The sequence below is a fragment of the Esox lucius genome, chromosome 16, assembly GCF_011004845.1.
Source record: "Esox lucius isolate fEsoLuc1 chromosome 16, fEsoLuc1.pri, whole genome shotgun sequence".
NCBI lineage: Eukaryota > Metazoa > Chordata > Actinopteri > Esociformes > Esocidae > Esox > Esox lucius.
The window spans coordinates 21,160,481-21,184,488 of NC_047584.1; the positions used below are offsets into that span (position 1 = coordinate 21,160,481).

Here is a 24,008-nt window from a genome sequence, read left to right on the forward strand (position 1 = left end):
GATTAATTGTGATTATATATTGTAATGTTTTGACATCATTGCTTTATGAATATCGTCTCTATGCTACCATTGTCATGATGGGAAGAAGTTGTAATGTCCTTTGTGAGGTAATGCATTTAGGGGATGGTGTGTGCTTGTTGTTTTTTGCAAGAAAGTACATGGACACACTTGGACCATGAAAGTGTATTTGTAAACAACCCATGGTTCAATAATTTGGTCTTCACATTGGGTTTAGGCTATTTCTTCCTTCAGACTGTTGTCCTTTTCTTATTTCTTCACTAAGAAGAGCACTAAGTAACACTATATATTTTATATGTTTTGAATTATGCTCTGTTTTCTTAATCGACTCATGAAGCACACTCAGTTTGCTTTACAAATGATGTAATAATCATACATACATAATAACTTTAAATTGATTTAATGCATTATTAAAAACAATATAATTGATAAACATTGAAACATATCTAAATATTCCCATTTATATGGGAATTAATTATTTTTGTTTTACATTACACATTTTATATAGCATACATTGAATTTTGAAATATGACAAGACTGAGCACAATAAGTGTAATGATATTTGACTTATAAGACAGATGCGTTCCAGGACACTGTTTTTTGGTCTTAAAATCCCAAATGGTCAAACATCTAACCCTTTGTTGGAAATGACTAACATCATCTGATGTAATTATGTGTAACATTACAACCAAAGGGAACAAGAACACACATTATAACTGTCATACTTTCAGGTTTTTATTTTTACTTTATTTCATTCTGAATGTACAATGAAAAGCATTATATGTAGCTGATGTACTCCCTCTTTGTGAGTACATTTCATTACTTTCTTTTTGGGAGCATGTGACTTTATTTATTTTTATAGACTGATTGTACACATATTTTAGTATATGTATTACTCTCCCTTTTTAAAACTAAGTTGTTCTTCCTACAGTAGGTATATTGAGTATAGTCTATTCTTTGCCACAGGAGGGTGTAAAAGAGGAGTCATAAATTTACACTACAGTACATGGGTTTTTGCTAATTTCACATAATTCAAAAAGCTATTATAATATTTTATCAATAAAATACTGCATATTGTTTGTGTTTTAATTTATTCAACCACTTAAGGTAATGATCTGAATGAAGGCATATGTGGTGTAAAAAGTGTGAAAATAATTCCCCACTATAATAATAAATGTAACTATGAATATATTGATTCATTTCATAGCCTACTTTATTGCATATCATTAATGGTCTATATGCACTTTATTAACAGTTTAATAATACACTAAACATTATTTTCTGTTTTGTATCTACATGTACTGTAATTATAAAGCATCAGTATCCTTTTAGTTTTATTCTTGTTATGTGTCATTCTTACAATATTGTATCCTGCTCAGTCCTTGTTTTCAACATTTACTTAGTATATTGTTTTTAAAATGGTATGCAAAAGCAACTGGCTGGGAAGTCCTGTAATCGATTGCCGAAAACGCAGACAAAAACCGAGAGAGAGAGAGAGAGAGAGAGAGAGAGAGAGAGAGAGAGAGAGATCAGTTTCTCCGTGTTAGACCAAGTTCCCAGAATAGACACTCGGCGTCTCGTCTGCTTTGCTTTCGAAGATGGAGGAAGTATCAGCGGATTAATTGTTTCTGCCTGCGGAACTACTCTAATACATTACATTGTAATCTAAGAAAAACATTCAAACTGGTGAAATGTGTAGTTCTTATTTCCGAGTATACTGATGGGATTTTTCAATGTCCTGCGTTTATAGCCTAAGGTAAATACATTTAACAAACAAATACAACACAGCGATGGTTATATATTTTGTCAACACGTGTGACAGTTACTCTGCTGTAATTAAATAAAAACTGCTCGTGGATATACCTTCAACATTCGAACATTGATCCAGACAATACACAGCGTGCTGCTGACTACACCGCATCCAGCGAGACAGGTGCGTCTCGAAAGCCAGATGGCTCGCGACTGCTGCCTGAGTGATTCGGTACCTGTTGATGCAGCAGTCGGGGCTTTCTGTCATTGTTGAAAATGCTTTTAATCCAAATTGCATTGTTAATAGAGAGGCTTTGTTAGCTTGTGTAACTCAAATATAGACAGGAATGGGCACTACAGTAGACATTCGGTCTCTAATGGAGTGACATTGGCTGCACCTGTGAATACCCGTGACAAGTTTGAATGACAGAATGTTATCTGTCATACATCTAAAGGACTGCCTACTGACTCACTCAATCCGACCTCATCCAATACCTTTTGAATACCGATGCTTTTCCGATTCCTTAGCCTCCCATATCTGAAAATAGGCTGCTCCCTACTGCTTTTCTTTGGCTAATTCCTTACCAACCGGTGTATCCAGTTCTTTCCCTCTCTTTCTTTCTTACTTGCATTTGGTCTAAAAGTTGAATCTTCCTTGACGTAGTTCTTGCTGTAGAAAATAAAATCCAGATTTACGCAGTCTGTGTTGTACTGATCAGGTTACTTCATTGATACAAGGAAGATATATGCGGGGGTCGCATTTGGGGTGGAAAAGTTGACGGGCTCAGCACGGAGGAAGTGACTACCAAAGCTACTTATGAGGGGTGTGCTGTTCTGCTCCTAAACTTTATTCCGTTTTAATACCGGATAGGAACGTGTGATACCCAATAGATGTTTATTTTTTTTGGTAGGCCTACCGCACTTTTTCGAAGGAGAGAAGCCCCTAAATTATTTGGGTTATTGTCTATCAAATACATAAGAGCCTACTGAGGATTTCAATTTTCATTTTGAAGGGCGGTGAAGCTTTCATTAACGACGATTACTGATTATCACTTGCATAGGGGAGACACTAAAAGGTAATGTTATTATTATTTTTTTTTATTGACATTAAAGGCATCGTACACATTATCAAACAGTCAGAATATGTAAAACTCCAAACAGGAACGTGGTTTTACCTATAGACGCAGTTCATAACCACATAGATCAATGCTAACTTACTGTTTCCAAGCCATTGACAGTGCTACCCTTCTTTCAAGTAAAACAATATGGTTTATTCTGTCAATGGAATATATGCATTTAAGTTTAGGTCTGAATGAACAAAATCTACTATTTTTATTTTAGTTTAAAGGATATCCTGCATAGACAGTCGTAGATAGTAAACTATTACACACGTGTGGTTAGTTGTCCACCCGCAAAAGCCCATATAGTTGTTTTATAATATTATGGTCTGTCTATCTTTAATTATATTGATTTAACCTAATAACTTGAATTTGTAAATGATCTAGGGCTGTAAATAAGTGTATAGTTTAATCCTTTCATTGGGAAAATATATACATATCACACACTTAGTCTATAATATTAACTATTTGCATGGATTAGGCCTATTTGAATTCTAAATAAATGCTTGTATCAATTATGAGGGGAAATGCAAGCACATGCCATTTGTTATTAAATGATTAAATGTCTTGATTATTATAGTTTTGTATAAAAATTGAAGTGATAATAATACAACTCAAGACTTAATAAAGTTGACATCTGTCTGTCACTTCACATTTGAACACATTTAGCTCCATTTCCTTAACCCTGGGCCTATATGCATGTATTTTTCTTGCTAAGTGCTAACCCCGTTGTAGGTCACACTATAAGGACATACGCCTCTTGTGGGTCCTACTTTGCCACTCCTCTGATTGTACGTCAGATGACTTGACCAGGCGTAGCACAATATCAAAGAACGCTGGCACGATCAACCTGGCACATTGACCTAATAGCGTAAGGTTTACAACCTAATGTTTACTGACTTTTCAGTTTACCTCTGACATTTCACTGAAGAAAATGCAATTTTAAGTATAACAGAAATGGGAGACTACTTAATCCATGCATGCACCCACACACAAACACAATGAACATCATTATCTTGTGTATCAAACATCAATATTTCACAATCTCATCTGAACCACAAACAGATACTACATGACTGCTAAATGTCCCTTAGCAGATAATAGGTTTGAAAGGTCAGTGGTGGATTGAACTTCATTACTATTCTCTCAGGCATATTTAATTTGAGCTGTAATCCTTTTTTCAGAGGACCTGAAACAAAGGATCCGTGTTCTTGCTCTTTATAATGATTTATTTATAGCCCTTAGTATAGTTTGGCCTTGGTATATTTGCTACTTCTCTAATACTTTAACGTTCAATAACTGAGTTCTATTCAAAGGATATACTTTCCAATCCACCAGCACAGAACTTTAACCATATATTTTTTTGCAGTGACGCTACACAAAAAGATGGATTTTGAAGCCGTACCATTTATGTACAATTTCTAATTATATCAGCCAGAATTACGTTTTTTCTTGTTGAAATTCTTTTACCTATAAATGCTCATCCAAATAAACCTTTTTAAACATGTGTAAGCATGCATTAAAGTTTATTCATTAAATACATAATAAAAAGTTAAAATTGCAATGATCACATAACAATAATCACACCAACGTAACAGGTTATTCCGTCTTATTTCATTAAAATGTAAAAGAGGTTTGGAGGAGTACGCATTGTGGTAAAGGTTTAGTGCTCTTTTAACTACATGTTTCTTTTTGATGCCAACAGCTCTCCCCAGACTATGGAAACAGAGGCAACTGATAGATACTCTGCAAGTAAGTCAACTCTTTCTCTTTCTGCAACTAAAGTAATATCGACATATGACTGTTACCTTTTTTTGAAAGGGTCTGTGATATCCGGTTTTATGTTTTGGATGCGGAATGTCTCTCTTCATAGCCATTTTGTGTTTTTTTTAATCAAGACAGTAAAAGGGATCTGTCCATATCTGTGCACATCATGAAATACTGTAGGTTTTTATGGGTTCTGTCGCACTGAAAGCCCAGGCCCATGGATGGTATGTAGGTGGAGGAGGTAAAGGATCAGTCATACCATCCTTCTAAGAGACAGAGGCATACCCTATCCTCAAATCAAGGAGGTCGCCATTTTCAGTCTTGAGACAACTAGAACTGTATTTAGTCCAGTCTCGTCTATCATTTTCAGTCGTTTTTAAGTCTTATTGATCCCTGTAAGCAGCTTCTATACTTACGCAGTCAAACATTTGAGGACACCGTATCACTGTGATGTTTTGCAGAGCAGTGTTAATGGTCCAGTTTTTGTGGCAGGGCTGAGGACATACTACTCACATAGTTGACTCTCATACAAAGGCTTCAAAGATGTGGCCAGGGGAAACATGCCCTGCCCAGCTGAAGAAGTCCGCTTAACTAACCCGAAAAGAGGAGCAAGACCCAGGCAGTGTTCGGATCCTCTAACAAAGCTTACTACTTCTTGGCTCCTGCAGAGGTTATTATCGGTAGGGTTGTTCGGTACCAGGGGCACAGTGGTACTTCCCTCCTTTTTACACTCCCTTCCGCAGATTCCACTTTGATAGAACACACAGATTATACACAGATTGGCAACTCCTTGTTGTAGTTGTTTGTGACAATAAGAACTTTCTAGATAAGAACACAGTTGTAGGCTCTTTGTGTATTTTGAAAAGAGTCTAAGCTTTATGGCTTTCTATTTTTTTGCACATCACTGGTGGAGTACAGGCTTACTGTATGTGAAAATGTGTCTTTGTTCATTTTAGAAACGTATCTTAGCTAACCCAGAACTAAACCTTGCTTCATTTGGTTATGTTTGTGTTGTCTATCCACCAAAGATTTGTTAGAAACAGAAAACCAGGACTGCTCTTAACGTTTTCAAACTGAGTACATTAATTTGATTTACTGGATCTGTCACTCTGTAGTGGGATGGTCCAGAGGTTAAGGGTTTGACTGGAAAAACCAGATACTTGCTCCTGCTAGTGTGGCCTGCATGTGTTTCCAACAAGCCACAACTGAATTTCTTTGTGATCCGTGGATATAATCCTGAACAGTTCTTAACCTTTTGCGTTAAGTTGAAGACGAGTGTTTCTGTCGTGAATTAAATTCCTTCTCCTAGTAAAAGACAACACATATTTAACCAATCAACCACATTTTCTTGATAAAGTGACCCTTTCTCAATCTCACTTGTGAAGCGAGGCAACCTACAGAACATGCCATATCTGATGGTTTATGATTTATGTTCAGATAAATCATACACATAGCAGCCTTTATCATGGCTTGTTGTCTCTGTCGTGTTCATACATTTTCCTTTCGGCAACACCGCCAACACATGGAACTGTCCATATCTGATGAGTTCCAAGCATTGTCTTCCTCCAGTTAACCCTTGCCTGTTTACTCAAGTCATCTGGGCCTTGGTCTGATGCAAATACATTGTGTGATGATTCGTATAGTATTGAGTCAGCTAACAAATGGTGTGAATCAAAGCTCTGAATCTGACTCAGCAGACTGTGTGTGTGTGTGTGTGTGTAAGTGTGTGTGTGTGTGCGCGCGCGTGTGTGTGTGTGCACGTGTGTGTGTGTGTGTACGAGGGGGTGTTTGTGCACAGGTGTATTGTGTTGTGTGTTGTAAGGCTCAGGAATTTTTAACTAAATTACTCCTAGTAATTATTACTCATTACTACTTGAAATGGTTGTAGTTCTGACTCAAAACTGAACGAGAAGTCAAATCAGTGAGGTTATTATAGCAAATGAACTTTTTCTTTGGCTTTATTTTTATTTTTCATATTTGAGTTTTTGCATGTAGATTCATTTATTATTTAGACCTCCCTTGGTGAAAGCCATAGGACAAGGTACTAAAAAAATGAACAACCATGTCTCTGTGACTAATACAGTCATTGGTGGTAACTCTAAACTTCACTTAAAAAGGCCAGAGACACTGGGAAATTATATTAGTGGGGGTGTTACTTGAAATGTTAAGCTGATCCAAATCAAATCTGGACCCCTGCAAGGTCATAGTGCCTCTATCGGTTTGAGTAATGACTAGAAAAAATCAGCAGTGCTGTTCCTGAGATTACTGATGTGGGCACACACTGTCTGCTTTACCTTGCCCACGGGTTCCAGCATGTATAACTTTGGGGACAGTAAACAGGAATTTTAACTATTGTAAAAGGGGAAAAAACTGATGATAAATGCTACTAAGAGCAAACATAGTATCAACAAAAGGTGCTACTAGTGCACACAAACGTAAAACCAAACTCCCCTGCCTTTATATAAGTTGATCGGCCCCACAGAGCTGCTAGGCAGCAGTCAAGACATCAGTGCTTTCCATGGTAATGGAAAATCTGGCCCACCTCTGTCTCAACGACACACAGAGCTGCCAGGGGAGAGCCGCCTGTCGGTCACCTGAGATTTCCTCCGACCCCAGCGTGGCTTGCAACCTGAGACCAGACCCAGGGATTGTGTCATCATGGTCATGGACTGCGACTCCCAGTGTGCTTCACTCTGCAGCAGCCTATTGAAATCCTCAAATAAAAGACTAGCATCTTGTGGGACAATTTGACAAAGGCTAACTGTTATACCGGGGTGATGATCCTGTCTATGACATCTCAGGTACTTTCCTGGTGACATTCCCAGGTGCTACCACGTGGTGGTCTGGCTCCTGCGGGATTTGACAGCTGGGTCAGTGGGGGAGCTGTGATGCTGCTGCTGTTTTGTCTGAGTGGCTCTGCTGGGGCCAAGCTGTAATGGGATAAGGGATTGGACTGCTCTCCCTCTGAGTGAACAGGACAGCTATCCCGTAGCCATGCCTCTGTCACAGGGAGGATGCAGAGAGGAAATCTGATCCGATCTGTATGGAGTGGAAATTAGGCTGATAGGCCCAGTAGCCACTTGCAGTGAATGTTCCAGCCTGCACTCCACTGGCCTGGGTTCTGAAGCTATGTGATGCACCTGCTTGGAACTGTGATGGCAGGAGGCCCAGGGAGAATATAAATGCTACTGAAAGTCATGTTGAGGAAACCCTAATGGAAGGCATGAAGCAGTGTGTCACTGCGTTAGATTACAGGTGTTGGATATGAAAGGTTTTAAGAAAAAGAGACTTGATGACTCTGGCTTCTTAGTGTTTGTTTTGTATGCCCATATCCTCTTGCCAATAAAATGAAGCTAAAAATTATTCCTAAACGATCACTTTTTTCGCTATTTTTTAGAAAGCGTGATTGCTGCAAATGACACCTCTCAGAAGCATTATGCGTGTGTATGTGCATGTGCGCTCCTGTGTGTGTGACTGTTTGCGCAGGTAAACTTGAATACCTACATACTGTATGTGTGCTGTTCAGTACAATGTTCTTAGCTCTCATGTTCTGTCTGTCTCCCAGGTAACGGAGACTGCTCTCCCAGGAAGACAGAGAACTCTAGAATGCTGGTGGACTTGTCAGCAATCTCGCCCAATGGACAGCGGCCCCAGGGTCCTAACTCACCCAATGGACAGCGGCCCCAGGGTCCTAACTCACCCAATGGACAGCAGCCGCATGTTCTTAACTCACCCAATGAACAGCGGCCCCAGGGTCCTAACACACATACTGGTAAGTGGTTACTAAACAAATGCATCCACACAAACACACATACAGGGACTTATATATGCACAGACAAAGACAACTACACACACAGAAAGGCATGTACCACACAGACAAACACACACACACACACACACACACTCAAGAGGAATTGGTTGACATTCCTTTTTTTTTATCAAAAGGTCATTATCAACTCATGTCTTATCTTAAGGGTCTTGTGTAGTTCCCTTCCCCTAAATGACAAGAAATAGGACGAGCTGAGACAGTGTGCCTTTTTTCTGATGGTCTTTAGACATGTCACCATGAGGTGGCTGAACCAGAAAAGAGGAAGCTGTTTCCCACAACATCCTCCAGTGTTAGTAGCCTGGTCCCATATCTCTTCATGCTCTCAGATGGAGGGAGACTCAGAGAAAGGTAGTTCTCACAGACACAGCCTGTGTCATCCCGACCCGGAGGTTGCCTAACATCAGTTCCCTGTGACATTGCAGTTTTAACACAAAGCTGATTGACATTGAATTCTGCTTGAAATTGACCAGTTTTGTTAGTGTACAAATGGATGAATAAAACAAAAATGTTCTGGGAGGCTACACATTTTAAACTTTTAATAAGGTATATGATTTACAATGCTTATTTCGCTCACAAAATACCTCTTTCTATACCTTATGGGTGGTGCCTTCTGACCCTCCTGACCTCTGACCCTTGAGTAATGTTATCTAACAGGTGGTTTATGCACAGTAAGGTATTGGGACAGGTATTCATGATCAGATTTGCTGATGATAGACTTTTCAGCTTGCCTAGATACCTAGCTCCTCCTTGGTAACATGACCCATCATGCTTTGAAGTTTCTTTCTTTATATTTTATTTATCTGGGTTCTATAATATGCAGTTGTCACAGCAACCATCTCAAGTTCAGCCAGCTTTGACAGAGAGCGAAGAGCTCTTGGTGAGCACACCGACTCCCCATAGCCGTCGTCTGAGAGGAAAAAAACAATAGAGCTTGTCTCGATTTGCTGGATCCATGTACAGTTGGCGATGATGACTTAAACGTCACGTTGTTAGTAACAGAGGTGCAACTTCACCTCAAACAGGGCTAAGAGGTAGATAAAGAAATAGCAGAGACTGATGTGTTATTGCATGTAATAGCAGGACTCGTATCTGGTACACGTTGGGAGATTAATAATCCTATCAGACCTGTGTCAACCACCACAAGCATTAACTATAACAGTCACATCACAGTGTCAACACGGCAGCAATTTACTAGCTGCACTTGTGTTAATAAAGCCTCAGATTAAAGGACACCAGGACCAGGGGATAGATGTAGATGTGAGAGGTTTGGGGTTGTTGCTCTGTTCTTTCCATACCCACCCTGTGATTACTGTCTCAGTCACAAATCACAAACAGGCTTGTCTGGATGCTTGACACTATTGTCCAGATCAGGTTTTCCAGACTGCAGAGGAATGCAAGGAGTCTCCTGCTCATGTTCAAGCTTAAAGATCCCTGTAGCTTATGCAAACAGATGCGTGGGAGAGCACCTTTGTGTGTGTGTGTGTGTGTGTGTGTGTGTGTTTATACTCGTTTAGTTAGTAAAATTTGATCCTCACATTTTTATGCTTGGGATTAAGGTAAGTGTTAGAAATGGAAAATAGCTTTTTAAGGGTACTAAATTGTCCTTTTTTTGTTTGTGTGTGTGAGTATATATATGTGTGTATTGTCAATCAGAGAGACTGAGAGATGTGAGGCAGTGGCTTTTCTGCTTTTTGTCAGTCCAAGTCTCCCCATCCATACAGTCAGCCTGCTTCCCACCCAACACCAGCCTGTCTCCCCATCCATACAGTCAGCCAGCCTCCCACCCAACCCCAGCCTGTCTCCCCATCCATACAGTCAGCCAGCCTCCCACCCAACCCCAGCCTGTCTCCCCATCCATACAGTCAGCCAGCCTCCCACCCAACCCCAGCCTGTCTCCCCATCCATACAGTCAGCCAGCCTCCCACCCAACCCCAGCCTGTCTCCCCATCCATACAGTCAGCCAGCCTCCCACCCAACCCCAGCCTGTCTCCCCATCCATACAGTCAGCCTGCCTCCCACTCAACACCAGCCTGTCTCCCCATCCATACAGTCAGCCTGGCTCCCACCCAACACCAGCCTGTCTCCCCATCCATACAGTCAGCCTGCCTCCCACCCAACACCAGCCTGTCTCCCCATCCATACAGTCAACCAGCTTCCCACCCAACCCCAGCCTGTCTCCCACCCAACACCAGCCTGTCTCCCCATCCATACAACTAGCCTGCCTCCCACCCAACACCAGCCTGTCTCCCCATCCATACAGCCAGCCTGGCTCCCACCCAACACCAGCCTGTCTCCCCATCCATACAGCCAGCCTGCCTCCCACCCAACACCAGCCTGTCTCCCCATCCATACAGTCAGCCAGCCTCCCACCCAACCCCAGCCTGTCTCCCCATCCATACAGCCAGCCTGGCTCCCACCCAACCCCAGCCTGTCTCCCTATCCATGCAGCCAGCCAGCCTCCCACCGAACACCAGTCAAGTGGAAAACCACAAGGACACCTACTCGGGCCAGAACTCTCGCCTCCCCTCACTCTTGTTTCATCTCTTTCTTTCTCCCTCCTCTTCTTCTCCTCAAGGACGGACTGGAACGAGACCAGCCTGTTTCTCATATCTGAACATTCCCTTCGCATATCTTTCATGTTCAGAGCATTTTAGGCCATTAAAAACAGTCTATTACTGGATGTAACAAAGTATTTTACTACATCTTGTGTGAACTTAAGTACTTTTCACAACAGGGTTACCATGAACTTTAATATTTTACTATTATTACCCACATTCTATTTGACTCTAATCCTATTTTCTATTAGAATTAATAATTGGCCCAAAACTCTGTCATTGATCATACCTGTACCTTTCAGAACAAACAATCAAACAGGAAGATGACACAGGAGATGAGGGGGACAGGAGAACCACAGCAGAAGATATGGGCCAAAGCGGGGAAGAGGGGTCAGGGTTGGAGGATCCCATGACTGACAGCCCTACCAACCAACAGGATGTGATTCCTGGTTCTGATGGGTCATGTGACCCAGGGACTCGGCTTCCCAATGGTAAGTGTTTCTCTAATGATGTACTCTTCTACAGTGTATGGCCCACATTTTAACTAAATGCATTTACATCTAACACATTAAAAACCTGTTGATAAATGAGGAATAAAACACTATTCACATTGTATCTCCTTAGTATTGAATATGGGTATATGTATTTTACAGAGGAAAAATACACAGTCTGGCATCTGACGATTGCTAAAAATGATAATGCGTGTGAGTCCAGAAATGTCTTTGTGTGTCATTGGGTGTGGAGGTGGAGAGCTTTGCTGTGTTGAAGAAGACAATAGTTTAGCCTTGGAATCATTCACAAGGAAAACATGCCAGAAATCCTCCTCAACCTGTTCTCTAGAGCTTAACTGATACTATTACTGTGCCTCTGACATCACAGATTCAGGAGATTTTTCTTTTCCATACATTGGGCTGCAAATCAACAGATGATCATAAAGATGAAATAAGTTTCAACGTAGTCTAGCGAATAAACCAATTTGTGACAGCTGCTGAGGTAAAGGGCTTTAAAAAATACATTTGATTTGAAAAAAACATACTTCTGCCAATGGTAAAGTTGGGCACGTAAAGTGTACAGCATGTTCAGCAACAGGAAACTATAAGACTTCCTAAAACGTTCCAAAATATCTAAATCTAATCTTCTAAACTGACACCTGAGAACAGTGTGACAGCAGTGCTTGAACCTAACACTTTCACATGTACCTTTGGTTATGTGTTTAGAAATGTGTGCGTGTGTCTGGGTCTACCTCCGCTCATTTTCGACCTGCTGCGTGGCTATATCACCAGCTTGGTTCATGCACATTCTGTCTGGTGAGGAAGAGATACAGTTGGAGTGGAGCTATTAGTGTGGAGATCTAACACTTTATCTCACCCCACACTCCATCCACTACTGCTGGATGTCTATATATGTCTTTTACTGACTCATTGGTGACAACAGTTTTATTATATGTACACAGCCCACACTAGAAACCACAGAGCAGTGTTTTTTCGCCCCACTAGCAAATCCTCCTATAAATATATGATACGCCTTAGATTGAGATTTTATAATGTTCTCGCTCTTAACAGTTTTGCTGTCCTTAACAGTGCAGATATGTTATGCCACCGTGTGGTGTGGATTGTTAGAAAGTATCTGAAAAACCTAATTTGTTCGGTCCAAAAGCCTAGGGAGAATGTGACTCGGAGTATAACAGCTCAACACTAAGTAGCCTACGATCTGTGGTTGCTGTGTTTTGCTGATCTGGCTGTATGCAAAAAGGGGACTGTGAGTGATGAGAGCCTGTGCTTCCTGTGCTCCATCAAGTGATAGGCTGTTCCAGTATAAGACTTCCTGTTCCCCTCTTTGGTATTAGGCCGTTCCAGTGTAACACTTCCCATGCCCTCTCAGGTGATAGGCCATTCCATTGTAACACTTCCTGTGCCCTCTCAGGTGATAGGCCGTTCCAGAGTAACACTTCCCATGCCCTCTCAGGTGATAGGCCGTTCCAGTGTAACACTTCCTGTGCCCTCTCAGGTGATAGGCCGTTCCAGTGTAACACTTCCTGTGCCTTCTCAGGTGATAGGCCGTTCCAGTGTAACCAGTGTGGCGTGTCGTTCACTCAGAAGGGAAACTTGTTGAGACACATCAAGCTGCACACAGGGGAGAAGCCCTTCAAATGCCCCTTCTGCAGCTACGCCTGCCGCCGCCGCGATGCGCTAACTGGCCACCTACGCACACACTCAGGTCAGCCTGTCGACCTTCTTTATTCTTTCATTTCTTCCTTCTATTTGCTCTGGTCCTCTTTGCTCTTCTTGTCTTCCTCCTCCTCTTTTTGACTCCTTTATTCCACTGTACACTGTATGCTTGCCTGGACTGTTTTATTTCTGTGTTTACTAGTGAGGATTTATCCTGATTTCAATTACGTCTGTGTTAAAGAAGACTATGGCTATGATGACATGCAAGAATGGTGGCTATAATAAAGTCCTGTGAAAAAGTATTTTTACTCTTTCAGATTCTCCAGATCTTTGCATATTTTTGTCACTGATGGTTTTTAGACGCTATTTTAACATAATGATAAATAAACAGAGTGAACCAATAACAAACCAAGGGTATACATAGTATTTCATTTATTTAAATGGAAAAGATATTAAACACCCAAAGCCCCCATAAGTAAACTGGACTACACTTTTGCACTCAGTAACAAATTATGCACAATGGTGTTCTTGCTCTGTGTCAGATAATTCTAAAAGAAGTATGCAAGGAGACCTGCACATAAGCTAAATCTGAATCTGAATCATGCATTAAGACTGTAGTCCAAAACAAACAAGCAAGTGTACATCCAAATGGCTGAAAAGCAATACATTTAAAGTTTTGGCCTAGTCAGATGTTGTGGCAAAACCTGAGATACGCAGTTCTTTATCAAACCTATAAATGTTGCTGGGTTACAACAATTCTTCATGGGCCAAAGGTTTTCCACAGCTATGTGAAAGATTGATAAACAACTACAGGAAGCAATTTTTTTCATTGTGCACAACAAATTATTAAGTGTGTACAGGTGATACTGTTCTTATAGGCGGACAATTGTAGTTGCCTACACTGGTTGATTAAATAAATGAAAAAGTATGCATCTCTAGTGTTAATTATCCACTCATGTTCCTTTTATTTAGATGTTCTGAAAACAATATGCAAATATAGAGAAAATCTGAAGGGGAAAGCCTGTAGCTATGGATGGTGTATGTTCAATAATGATAACGTTCTTCTAGATTTTGTCCATTTGTGATGGCACTTCAACCATGCTGACTTGGTAGTTTAATGAATTCTCTAATGACATCTTGCAGTATTGTAGGCATTAACCATAATGAGCATGTGTTCCTTAACGTGCACAAGCTGCATTTCTAGTTGCATGTGATCAAATATATTTCCATCTCAAAAAAAAAAATTCTGATGTTTTTTTTTCACGTGCACTCTTTAAAAAAAGAAAAAGATGGGTTTACGGAGCTGGCCGTCTCTAAAAGTACCATTTGGTCTGACCTGTGTGTATGTTTGCGAGTCTGTTTAGCAACCTAACCCCGACATACAGGGTTTCATATTGTCAGTTGGATGCATCTCTCTGGGGCTTTTTCTGTAGACATGCTGTCCCTATTACCTGCTCAGCATGCATCTCCTCAGACAGGGACTATGTTTTTTTTATATGGGGAGACCAGAGAAACGCCGCACTGTGTTGTTCTTGCTGTAACCCACTTTTCTATCTCCGCATCATAGGCCTCTATGTTCTCCCCTGGCTTGTCTTTGAGATCCGGGACAGACAGCCGTATCCCCTTATCTCTGATGTTGTCCTCTTACCAATACTGACACGCAGCTCCACGGCATCGAGGGGGGGGTCTTTCTCTCTGTCTGCTGTTTGCCGTTCTCTTGTCTTTTTGTTTCTCGGTTTTTATTTCACTCGCTCTTTCTCAGACACTGTCTCCCTCACTGTCTCTTATATTCTCTTCTGACCTTTTTCTCATTTTCACTTCCTGTTTTGTTAGGCTCAATTATTTACCCTCCTCCAGTCTGTGTGGGTGGCAAATTAAATAGTAGTTCCCTATGCATTGCTATAGTATGTACAGTAGCTGTGAAGTATGCATCGCCTCTGTCCCCGAAATCTACCACACCTGATGGTTGAAGGAAATGTTGTACAGGCACTCATCTGTGGAATTGGAAGTTGGGCTGTCAGGATGTTTACTCTCATACTAAATACTGGATGAAATGGCTATCATCCTTTATTCAGTCTCTCCTATCCTCTTTTGCCTAGCACCTGGAACACACATTGCACAGTGCTAAAAACAGGTGAAGGAACATGAAGCTGTTAGATGTTAAATGTGAATTATTTGAGATTGAGAGGGACAGAGATACTGAGAGACTGACAGGTGAATGCTTGGCGTGTTGTTCAGACCTCCCCACTGTTACACTGAAGTCATGGAATGGCTCTACATGAATAAAATGGGATACGAACCCATCACAAACACACTGCTAAATGTCAATATTAAATCATTCCTCATTTCTGTGCAAATGTTTAGCGAACATATGATTAGTTGTCCTTGGGAGTATTAAACGCTGCATTGTGGGTTGTTCAAGTTTGTACAACCGTTCTGAAGTTTGTAATTTCCAGACAAATTTCAGACTAATGAAAAAGGGATCGAACCCTTCAAAAATGCACAGTTGCTGCAGGATTTTTCCCCCTCTACGATAAACAACGTCTCCTTCAGATATTACATCTGAAATATGTTTTTGGACAAGACTATAGGTTCCTGTTTATCACCCAAATGGATGCAGCCAACTGAGTCTGAAGGCAGAGAGGGTTGAGATTATTTGCATGTTCAAGCAGGATTTTGGTGATACATCCAACATCTGCAAAAGGCCATGTGGGGGAGGTTTAGTAAATGAGTAATAGAATAAAGGTGTGTGTGTGTGTGTGTGTGTGTCTGTATCCTAATCGTTTTATCTCTGTATATTATTTGGTGAATTCATATCTGTGTTCATGGGCCCGTGTGAGTGCGCATGCACGTGTGTGTGCGCGTGTGCGTGTGTGCGCGCGTGTGCATGCGTGTATGTGCGTGTGTGTTTTATATTCCAGTACGAAACTGTGACTGCCCATTGTGGCTGGCTACAGTTAGCAGGTGCTGTGGTTGAGATCATTAGAGCAGACACATATTTCAGGGTATTTTTCCATTACAGTATCATTATATTACTGTACATATGGAGAGACTCAAGTAAACAAGACAACAGTAAATGTTGACGCCTGCTAATGATGAAACGCACCCCATTGGATCAATTGAAATTGTATGTGGCTCAGTTGATTACTAGGCTATAGCTTCTGCTTTAGGCCAATAATTGTAATTTTTAGTCTGATCTCTGTAACTGGCATCATTTATCTAAGTAGTGTCTAATATATCACACTAATCCACAGAAACCGATTCAAAGTTTCCACTTTATTTTATCATAAGTATACTGTAATAATAACATGATGATATCATAGTACTCCATTTTAATATTGAAACTGTCATTGTCACGTCATCTTTTGATACTCATAAAGCTCACCAATGAACCGTAGATTCACACGCCACAAAAGTCAGTTAACCTATGTAGAAATTGTTCCTACAAGCATGAGAAAAAATGTACGCCAGCTTTCCCTCACACGGAGGCACACCAATATTTGGAAGACTAATCTATCTCAGTTGACTTTGTGTATCTGTAAAGGTGCCCTTTTAAACAAGCAAAACACGTTATTCCCACTGAAATAAATGTGTCGGTTTCAAGTAACAGGTGTATCAGGTGTGGTGGGTTTCCTCCTATGAACGGGTCTTATTTTGGCCCTGGGTCTGGGTCATGGCTGGAATGAAGAATCACTAAATCATATGTGGGGGAAAGCTAGCTATTGATGAGGCCAGTCTTTCCAGCATAGACTCAGTATGAATGGAACTGGCAGCATGAATCACTCCACCTCCAGCTGTAAATACATTATTCAGGCCTACCGTTGGAGATGGTTACCTCCCACTAATGGATGAACAACATTCTGACTTTGCCTGTGTTTTTTTGGCCTACAGGCCCATTGAATTGTTCATCATAGTAGTAAACCAGTGGTGGGCGCCTGGAAGAGTTGTAACAGTTGTTCCAGGGCGTATGAAACGTCTGTATTCGAGTCTCTTTGTGTATCTCGTCTGCCCACGCCTTCTTGTCTGCTTGGCAGTATTTGTGTGTGGGATCCCACTAGTTGTGGAACATCATTACTCCATGAGATCATAGCCCTATTCCAGTTTCTGAGTTTTTCAGAAGTTCAATGTCCAATCGATCTGTCTGTCTGTCTGTGATCTCTATATGCATATTTGTTCTTTGATGGCATTTCTCTTGTTTAGTGGGTAAACCACACAAGTGCAACTACTGTGGGCGGAGCTACAAACAGAGGACGTCATTAGAGGAGCATAAAGAGCGCTGCCATAACTACCTTCAGGGTGTCCTCATGGATCCTACCTCCAACACTGGGCCTTATCCAGGTGTGTGAGAATGTTCAACTCTGGTAAAGAGACCTGATAAATGGGATGGCCCTGTATAGCACTGATGAGGTCATAAATGTGGAAATGCATGTTTTCTACACATGCAGACACTCATACACAAATTAGCAAGGTTACACACACACGCCAGAACACACACCGTTATCCTCTGACCTTTGACCTTTGACCCAACAGGGGAAGTTGCTAAAGAGCAGAGACCCCTGACAGAAGCCTCGGCAATGGCAACCTTCGATCGGCCACCTGTCATCGAAAGACTGCAGAGTAATGTGGGGAAGAGGAAGAGCTCCACGCCACAGAAGTTTGTGGGTAAGTGTCATCACTTCCTGTGGCCAGGGCACCATGATAGGTTGACCCCAAGATGAAGTAATTCATACAAAATACATACTTTTCAAATGTTAATAGAAACAATGATTGTAATGATAAAGGACAATATATTGCTATCATTGTATAGGATCCAATGGGTTTTTGGTAATCACATTATATCTCAAAACATCTTCAAATAAAAGTGTATTGGTCAACTAAACAGATTGTCTAACATTGTGGCAAGTCCATTCTGAACTTTTCTTCAAAAGAGCAGGTTAATGACAATAGAAATGTAATACAGTACACAGATATCAAACATTTTAAACAATAAAGAACAAATCCAATAGGCAATCCAGAGTAGTTTTAGAATGCAGTGTTAGCACTAGAATATGAAAACATGGTGCACATAGAAAATATATATAACAGTCAAAATATATTGATTTTTTAATGTTGAGTTTAACAAATGTGCAACAGAGTGCATGGATGCAAAAAGGAATTTAATTACGTGCCTGGGCAGAGGAAAAATGAAACATGATACTGTTGTTCAGCAACTGACAGATGATCTACATTTAACGGTAGAACTGAAGTCACCATTCACAGACTATAGCCTTTTGTCATGTTATTGTTCATTTAGGTTTTCAGGTCCAGTTGATCCGTGTTGAACGCAAACCAAGACAGTTATTTTGTTTGTAAGATATAATTTACCTCAGGATTAGAAGTAGAAGAGCGAGTCACAGAGAACGGATGAGAGTGACGAGGATCTGTTTTTCACTCTCTGTGGTTTGTTACACCTGTATTGCTGCCATAGCTCTTATCGAAAAGGGAGCAAAACAGCTCACCGCATCCCTGTTCAGGAGGGGTTAAACACTGCATTCAGGATGGGGCTTTCCACGATTAAACAACACAAGATCTCAGAAAAAATACCATAACATGAAAAAAAAAAATGCAGAAAAGGATGTGTTCTTTGAAAATGCTTAGCTAAAGCGGAAAGGTTAGCCACATGCATACATAATTAATGCATAGTTTTGTTCTCTACAGTTACAGTTGTCTGGGTTGTGAATTATCGTAACATACTGTGGTTTTGTTCATCGGTCAGCTCTAGATATGTTTGTTTCATGCTTTGTTCTGTACAGGTGAGAAAATAATGCGCTACAGCTACCCAGAGCTGACCTATGAGATGGGTCTGAAGTATGAGAAGGAGGCTGAACTGATGCAGGCTCACATGATGGACCAGGCTATCAACAATGCTATCTCCTACCTGGGCTCTGACTCGCTGAGACCCCTGGTCCACCACCCTCACCCCCATGGCCCGCATGGTTCACACCCGGGCCTCTCAATGGCTGAGGTGGTACCCATGGTCAACCCCCTCTACCCTCATCACATCTACCCCCTGGGACCAGGGGCCCGCATGGACCGGCCGGGTAGCCGAGACGCCCAATCCCATCCCTCGGCTCTCCCACCACCTCCTCCTGAGGTACCACCCTCCTCCAATGGGCCCATCTCGTTCACCAGACCCAAACAGCCTCACCCCCAGGGGGCCAGAGATGAGAGGGAGTCCCCCACCAACAGTGGTCCGGACTCGGTGGACTCCGCGCGGAGCAGTCCACAGGAAAGGCTGGGTTTCCACGGAAACAACCACCACCCCCGTCCCAGATCCAGCTTGGCCTACGGCAGCAGAGAGGAGGGGCGAGGCGGTGCCGAAGGAGGCGGAGTTGGGGTGACGGCAGAGGTGGCCCTGGGAGGGGCCGCTGAAAGGCCTCTCAGTCGGGACGGGGTGCGCGTGTTCGGGCGCGAGGGCCGGGAGGTTAGGGTGTTCCAGTGTGAGCACTGCCGGGTTCTCTTCCTGGACCACGTCATGTACACCATCCACATGGGTTGCCATGGTTACAGGGAACCACTGGAGTGCAACATCTGCGGCCACCGCAGCAAGGACCGCTATGAGTTCTCATCTCACATCGTCCGAGGGGAACACACCTTAAAGTAGAGGGTGCCTCCACGTCGCACCTCAGGACCATAAATCCAACAGTGTGGACAGCCAGGACAGAGAAAACAAACAAAATTTACAAACCAATATACAGTGAGTAGTTCTAGTTTTTAGTGTCTGTTTATTGCTCATTACTGTGCTGTTGAACTTGTTTGTTGCCACACACCCATGTAAGGGCTCAACATATCAATGGGGCTTTCCCTGAATCCACCACTCAAACCATACTTTAGAAAATGATCTGCTTTCTTACATGACATCCTAAAATATAGATCTTCCCTTACTTACGTCAAAAGCCTTGCTTACTGTGAAAATGCACATACATGTTGTCACACTAGCCACATTAAAAAACTCAATTAGGAGGAAGTAAAAAGAGAGAGACAGAGAGAGAGAGAGAGATGAGAGAAACAAGAGAGCGAAAATAAGAAAAGGTGAAAAGAGTAAGGGTGGAGAAAGGGAGAGGTGCAGAGTAGGAAAGCAGGGCTTACTCATAATTAACTTTTTCACACGTCTGTAGATTTGATATTGTTTCGGTCACATCAAAGCTACAGATGTTAGGACTTAATATGATCAGCCTGATGTTGCCGGAAACGTCTTGCCCAGCAGTAAATGCAAATGTGTAGTTTATCACTTTAAAATGTCAATTTGACTCCACTTAAAATATATTAATTACAATCCTTACCATAATTCACCTTTTCTGTTGAAACATAATCATTGTTGCTACTGTAATCTTACTGAAATCCAGAGTTTTTCCATAAAAATGAATCTGGAATCATCCAATCCAGTATTTCTGGAAAACCTATGAAACAGGTCAAATAGAGACCCTTCACAAGAAACTATCTGCTTTCCTTAGAACAGTTCCTGTAACTTTTTCAGTTTCACGCCACTTCACAGATGAAAGAGATAGCACTGCGACCTGCCTTCCTCCCTAAACCTGTTCTTGAACTAGCAGCCTGATGCCTTGAGGAAAGGAGAGGACGGGAAGAAATGAGGCACTCCCTGTCTCGATTCAGTAGTACCTTTACATCTCCAGCTTGCCTTTACCTTACTCATGTGTCTAATAAGGAACATGCTGCTTTCTGCAAGTGCCATGTCAGTGCATGCATTCTACTGTACCCCAGGGTTGGAATCGGTGCCATTTTATTTCAGTCTGTTAAAAAGAAAATCGGAATACAGTATGGAATAGCCGATTACCTGATAAAGTCATAGAACTGGAATGGCATTGTTCCCGACCCAGCTGTACAGTGCATGTGAATGTGTTGATATAAGGACTGTGCCCAGTACAAGAGGCAATGCACTTTAAGCGGATGCACTGGTACTGTACTGTTAGGTAGACAGCACTGTGATTTAGTGTTTACTAAGAGCCTTAAGAAGGAGGATGCCAATGTGTGGAAATTGTACTGATGTGGATCAAATATGATGATACAGGTGCACTTGGACAAATGCAGAAGACATTGTACATGCTGCTCTTTATATAAATAGATATATATATATATATATATATATAATATAGCTTATATTTTGCTGGCAAAATATGTAATGTTAATGCAGCAAATACCATATTTTGAATTGTCACTCTCTGTTGTCCTGATGGTCTTTGGCAATAAGAATGGCCCTATTTTTTTAGGCAGCTTATTTCTGTTTACATGACAGTGGCATGAACAAATATCTACTTACATTGCAACAAACTACTGTACTTCTACTGCAACAGCTTACTGTTCTGTAAACTTAAAGTATTGGCAATGGCAACTGTTTACATCTTTCAGCTATTGTACTATCTGTTATGTACTATTGTTCATTCTACATTGCCTCAATGCATTATTTTTTTTAAATGAGTGCTCCAATTTTTGTATTTACCTACCAATGTCTTTTATAACATATCTGCCTATAGACGTTCTAACACACCGATATAGACATATATTCTTTGTTATAATGGTCTTGAATCTACTGTATGTCTGCCTATATTTTCTGAAGAAATCCACAAACTACTATATATGAAGCCAACATGATGCAAAGGATGTAGAATATGAAAAATGTCATCCCACCTGTAGCAAAGTCCACAAAATTGCTTTAATATAAGTTACAAAATATATTTTGGAAAGGCAATTAATGTTCTATTTGTCATTTTAGATACTCTTACTGTGTTCTGTTTCATTCCATCTAGTTTTTATTTTCTTCCAAAATCACTTATTTGTAAAAGAAGAAAAATGCTCTGACAACTCTACCCATGAGGGAGCGTGCATAAGCACCAAGGCTTTACTTTTGAAGAATTTTGCCACAACAAAAAATCACTGGGAAGAAGAAAAAAAGAAAGAGATTGTCAGTGAAAGTAAGACCGGTATTTTGTGTAGTCCAAGTTTTTTTTTTTTTTTTGCGGCAGCTCTTACAAAATGTCTACAATACGTAGAGGCCTTAGCTCAAAGTGCTTTTTTTGTTACATCAATTTTATGTTGTATGAGCCGTCTTACCTCTGTCAGTACAATCTTGTTAAAGAATGATAAATATACACTACCGTTCAAAATTTGGGGTCACTTCAAAATATCCTTGTTTTCAAAAGAAAAGCATTTTTTGTCGATTTAAAATAACAAATTGAACAGAAATACAGTGTAGACATTGCTAAAGTTGTAAATGAATATTCTAGCTTGTAATGGCTTATTTTCAATGGAATATCTAAATAGGTGTGCAGAGGCCCATTATCATCAACCATCAGTCCTGTTTTCCAGTGGCACAATGTGTTTGCTAATCCAAGTTTATCATTTTAAAATGCTAATTGGTCATTAGAAAACTATTTGCAAGTAGTTTAGTATCTGGAGCATCAGCAATTGTGGGTTTGATTACAGGCTCAAAATGAGACTAAGCCCCGAATATATTGTGATCCTAGCAAGGCATCTGCGTCACTCTGTTCTTGTTCTGAAAAAAAACTCAACATCTTGTACAACGTTGTGTTGCGCAAACGGTCTCTAACCAGAATAGAAAGCAGAATGACTGGCCTCAGTGTGCAGCTGAGCAAGAGGACAAATGCATTAGAGTGTCTAGTTTGAGAAACAGACGCCTTACAGGTCCTCAACTGTCCTCAACTTCATTAAATAGCTAGGTACCCGCAAAACACCTGTCTCAATGTTAACAGTGAAGAACCAACTCTAGGATGCTGGCCTTCTAGGAATAGCTGCAAAGAAAAAGCCGTATCTCAGGCTGACAAATAAAAAGAAAAGATTAAGATGGGAAAAATAACACAGACACTGGACAGAGGAAGATAGGACAAAAGTGTTATGGACAGACACATCTTAGTTTGAGGTGTTCGGATCAAAAGCGTGACACCATCTGTCATTCATGGTGGAGGCAATGTGATGGTCTGGGGGTGCTTTGGTGGTGCTAAAGTGGGAGATTTGTACAGGCTAAAAGAGATCTTGAAGAATGAAGGCTATCATTCCATTTTCCAACGCCATGCCGTACCCTGTGGACGGTGCTTGACCAAGCTGTTGTTGCAGCAGCTTGACCGTATGGTACGTAAGAAGTGCACAACAAAAGTGACCAACTTGTGGGTGGTGTTTCAGGAAGCATGGGTTGAAATCTCGTCAGATTACCTCAACAAATTGAAAACTAGAATGCCAATGGTCTGCAAGGCTGTAATAGCTACAAATGAAGAATTATTTGATGAATGCTTGAAGGACACTATTGTTATTTCAGTCACTATAACTTTGTCACTATATTTCCTATTATTTTTGCTGTATTTCCTATTCAAACTCATTTCATTTATGTTTTCATGGAAAACAAGGACATTTCTAAGTGACCTCAAATTTCTGAACAGTTGTGTAAATTTGAAGCATCATGTGTAAATATTTTTGAACTTATATGAGCCTATATAAAAACAAAGAAGAAGATCTTATTTACAGACTCCACACTCCTAGATGAAGAGCATACTTGAAGCGGAATAAGCAACGCTTATGTTTGTGGTGCATTTTTATACTTACCAAAACTGTGCTGGATTTCTATTTTTCTTTGTATATGTAAAAAAAAAATGTTTTGTGAAAATAACCTGTTTTTTTTATAATTCTAAAAAAACTAAACTGGTCAAATGGAAGGGTTGCTGTGTGTATCTGTATATGTAATATATATGGATCAATGGTGTTTATTGTGGCACTATATTGAAATGGGTTATTAATG

General features: G+C 40.9%; 1 protein-coding gene across 4 annotated transcripts; it reads left to right on the forward strand.

Annotated features, from left to right (window-relative positions):
• The first annotated feature begins 1,550 nt into the window (after positions 1 to 1,550).
• Positions 1,551 to 23,061, forward strand: ikzf2 (IKAROS family zinc finger 2). Of its 4 annotated transcripts, none has more exons than XM_010879856.4 (8): positions 1,554 to 1,774; positions 4,591 to 4,637; positions 8,218 to 8,424; positions 11,339 to 11,527; positions 13,086 to 13,253; positions 17,405 to 17,542; positions 17,735 to 17,866; positions 18,997 to 23,061. In XM_010879856.4, the coding sequence occupies exons 1-8, from the start codon at positions 1,752 to 1,754 to the stop codon at positions 19,845 to 19,847; spliced, it is 1,755 nt and encodes a 584-aa protein (XP_010878158.1). In that variant the 5' UTR covers positions 1,554 to 1,751; the 3' UTR covers positions 19,848 to 23,061. The 4 variants fall into 4 exon arrangements, with proteins under 4 accessions (XP_010878161.1, XP_010878158.1, XP_010878160.1 ...); XM_010879858.4 differs by lacking the exon at positions 1,554 to 1,774 and adding an exon at positions 1,788 to 1,951; XM_010879857.4 differs by lacking the exon at positions 1,554 to 1,774 and adding an exon at positions 1,994 to 2,843.
• The last annotated feature ends 947 nt before the right edge of the window (positions 23,062 to 24,008 follow it).

Bases quoted from the DNA above. Each gene is read 5' to 3' on its own strand.
- ikzf2 (XM_010879856.4), top strand. From the start codon at position 1,752: ATGTCCTGCGTTTATAGCCTAAG. The intron at 11,528-13,085 runs GTAAGTGTTTCT...GTGCCTTCTCAG, and splicing joins AGGGACTCGGCTTCCCAATG to GTGATAGGCCGTTCCAGTGT. The intron at 17,543-17,734 runs GTGTGTGAGAAT...TTGACCCAACAG, and splicing joins CAACACTGGGCCTTATCCAG to GGGAAGTTGCTAAAGAGCAG.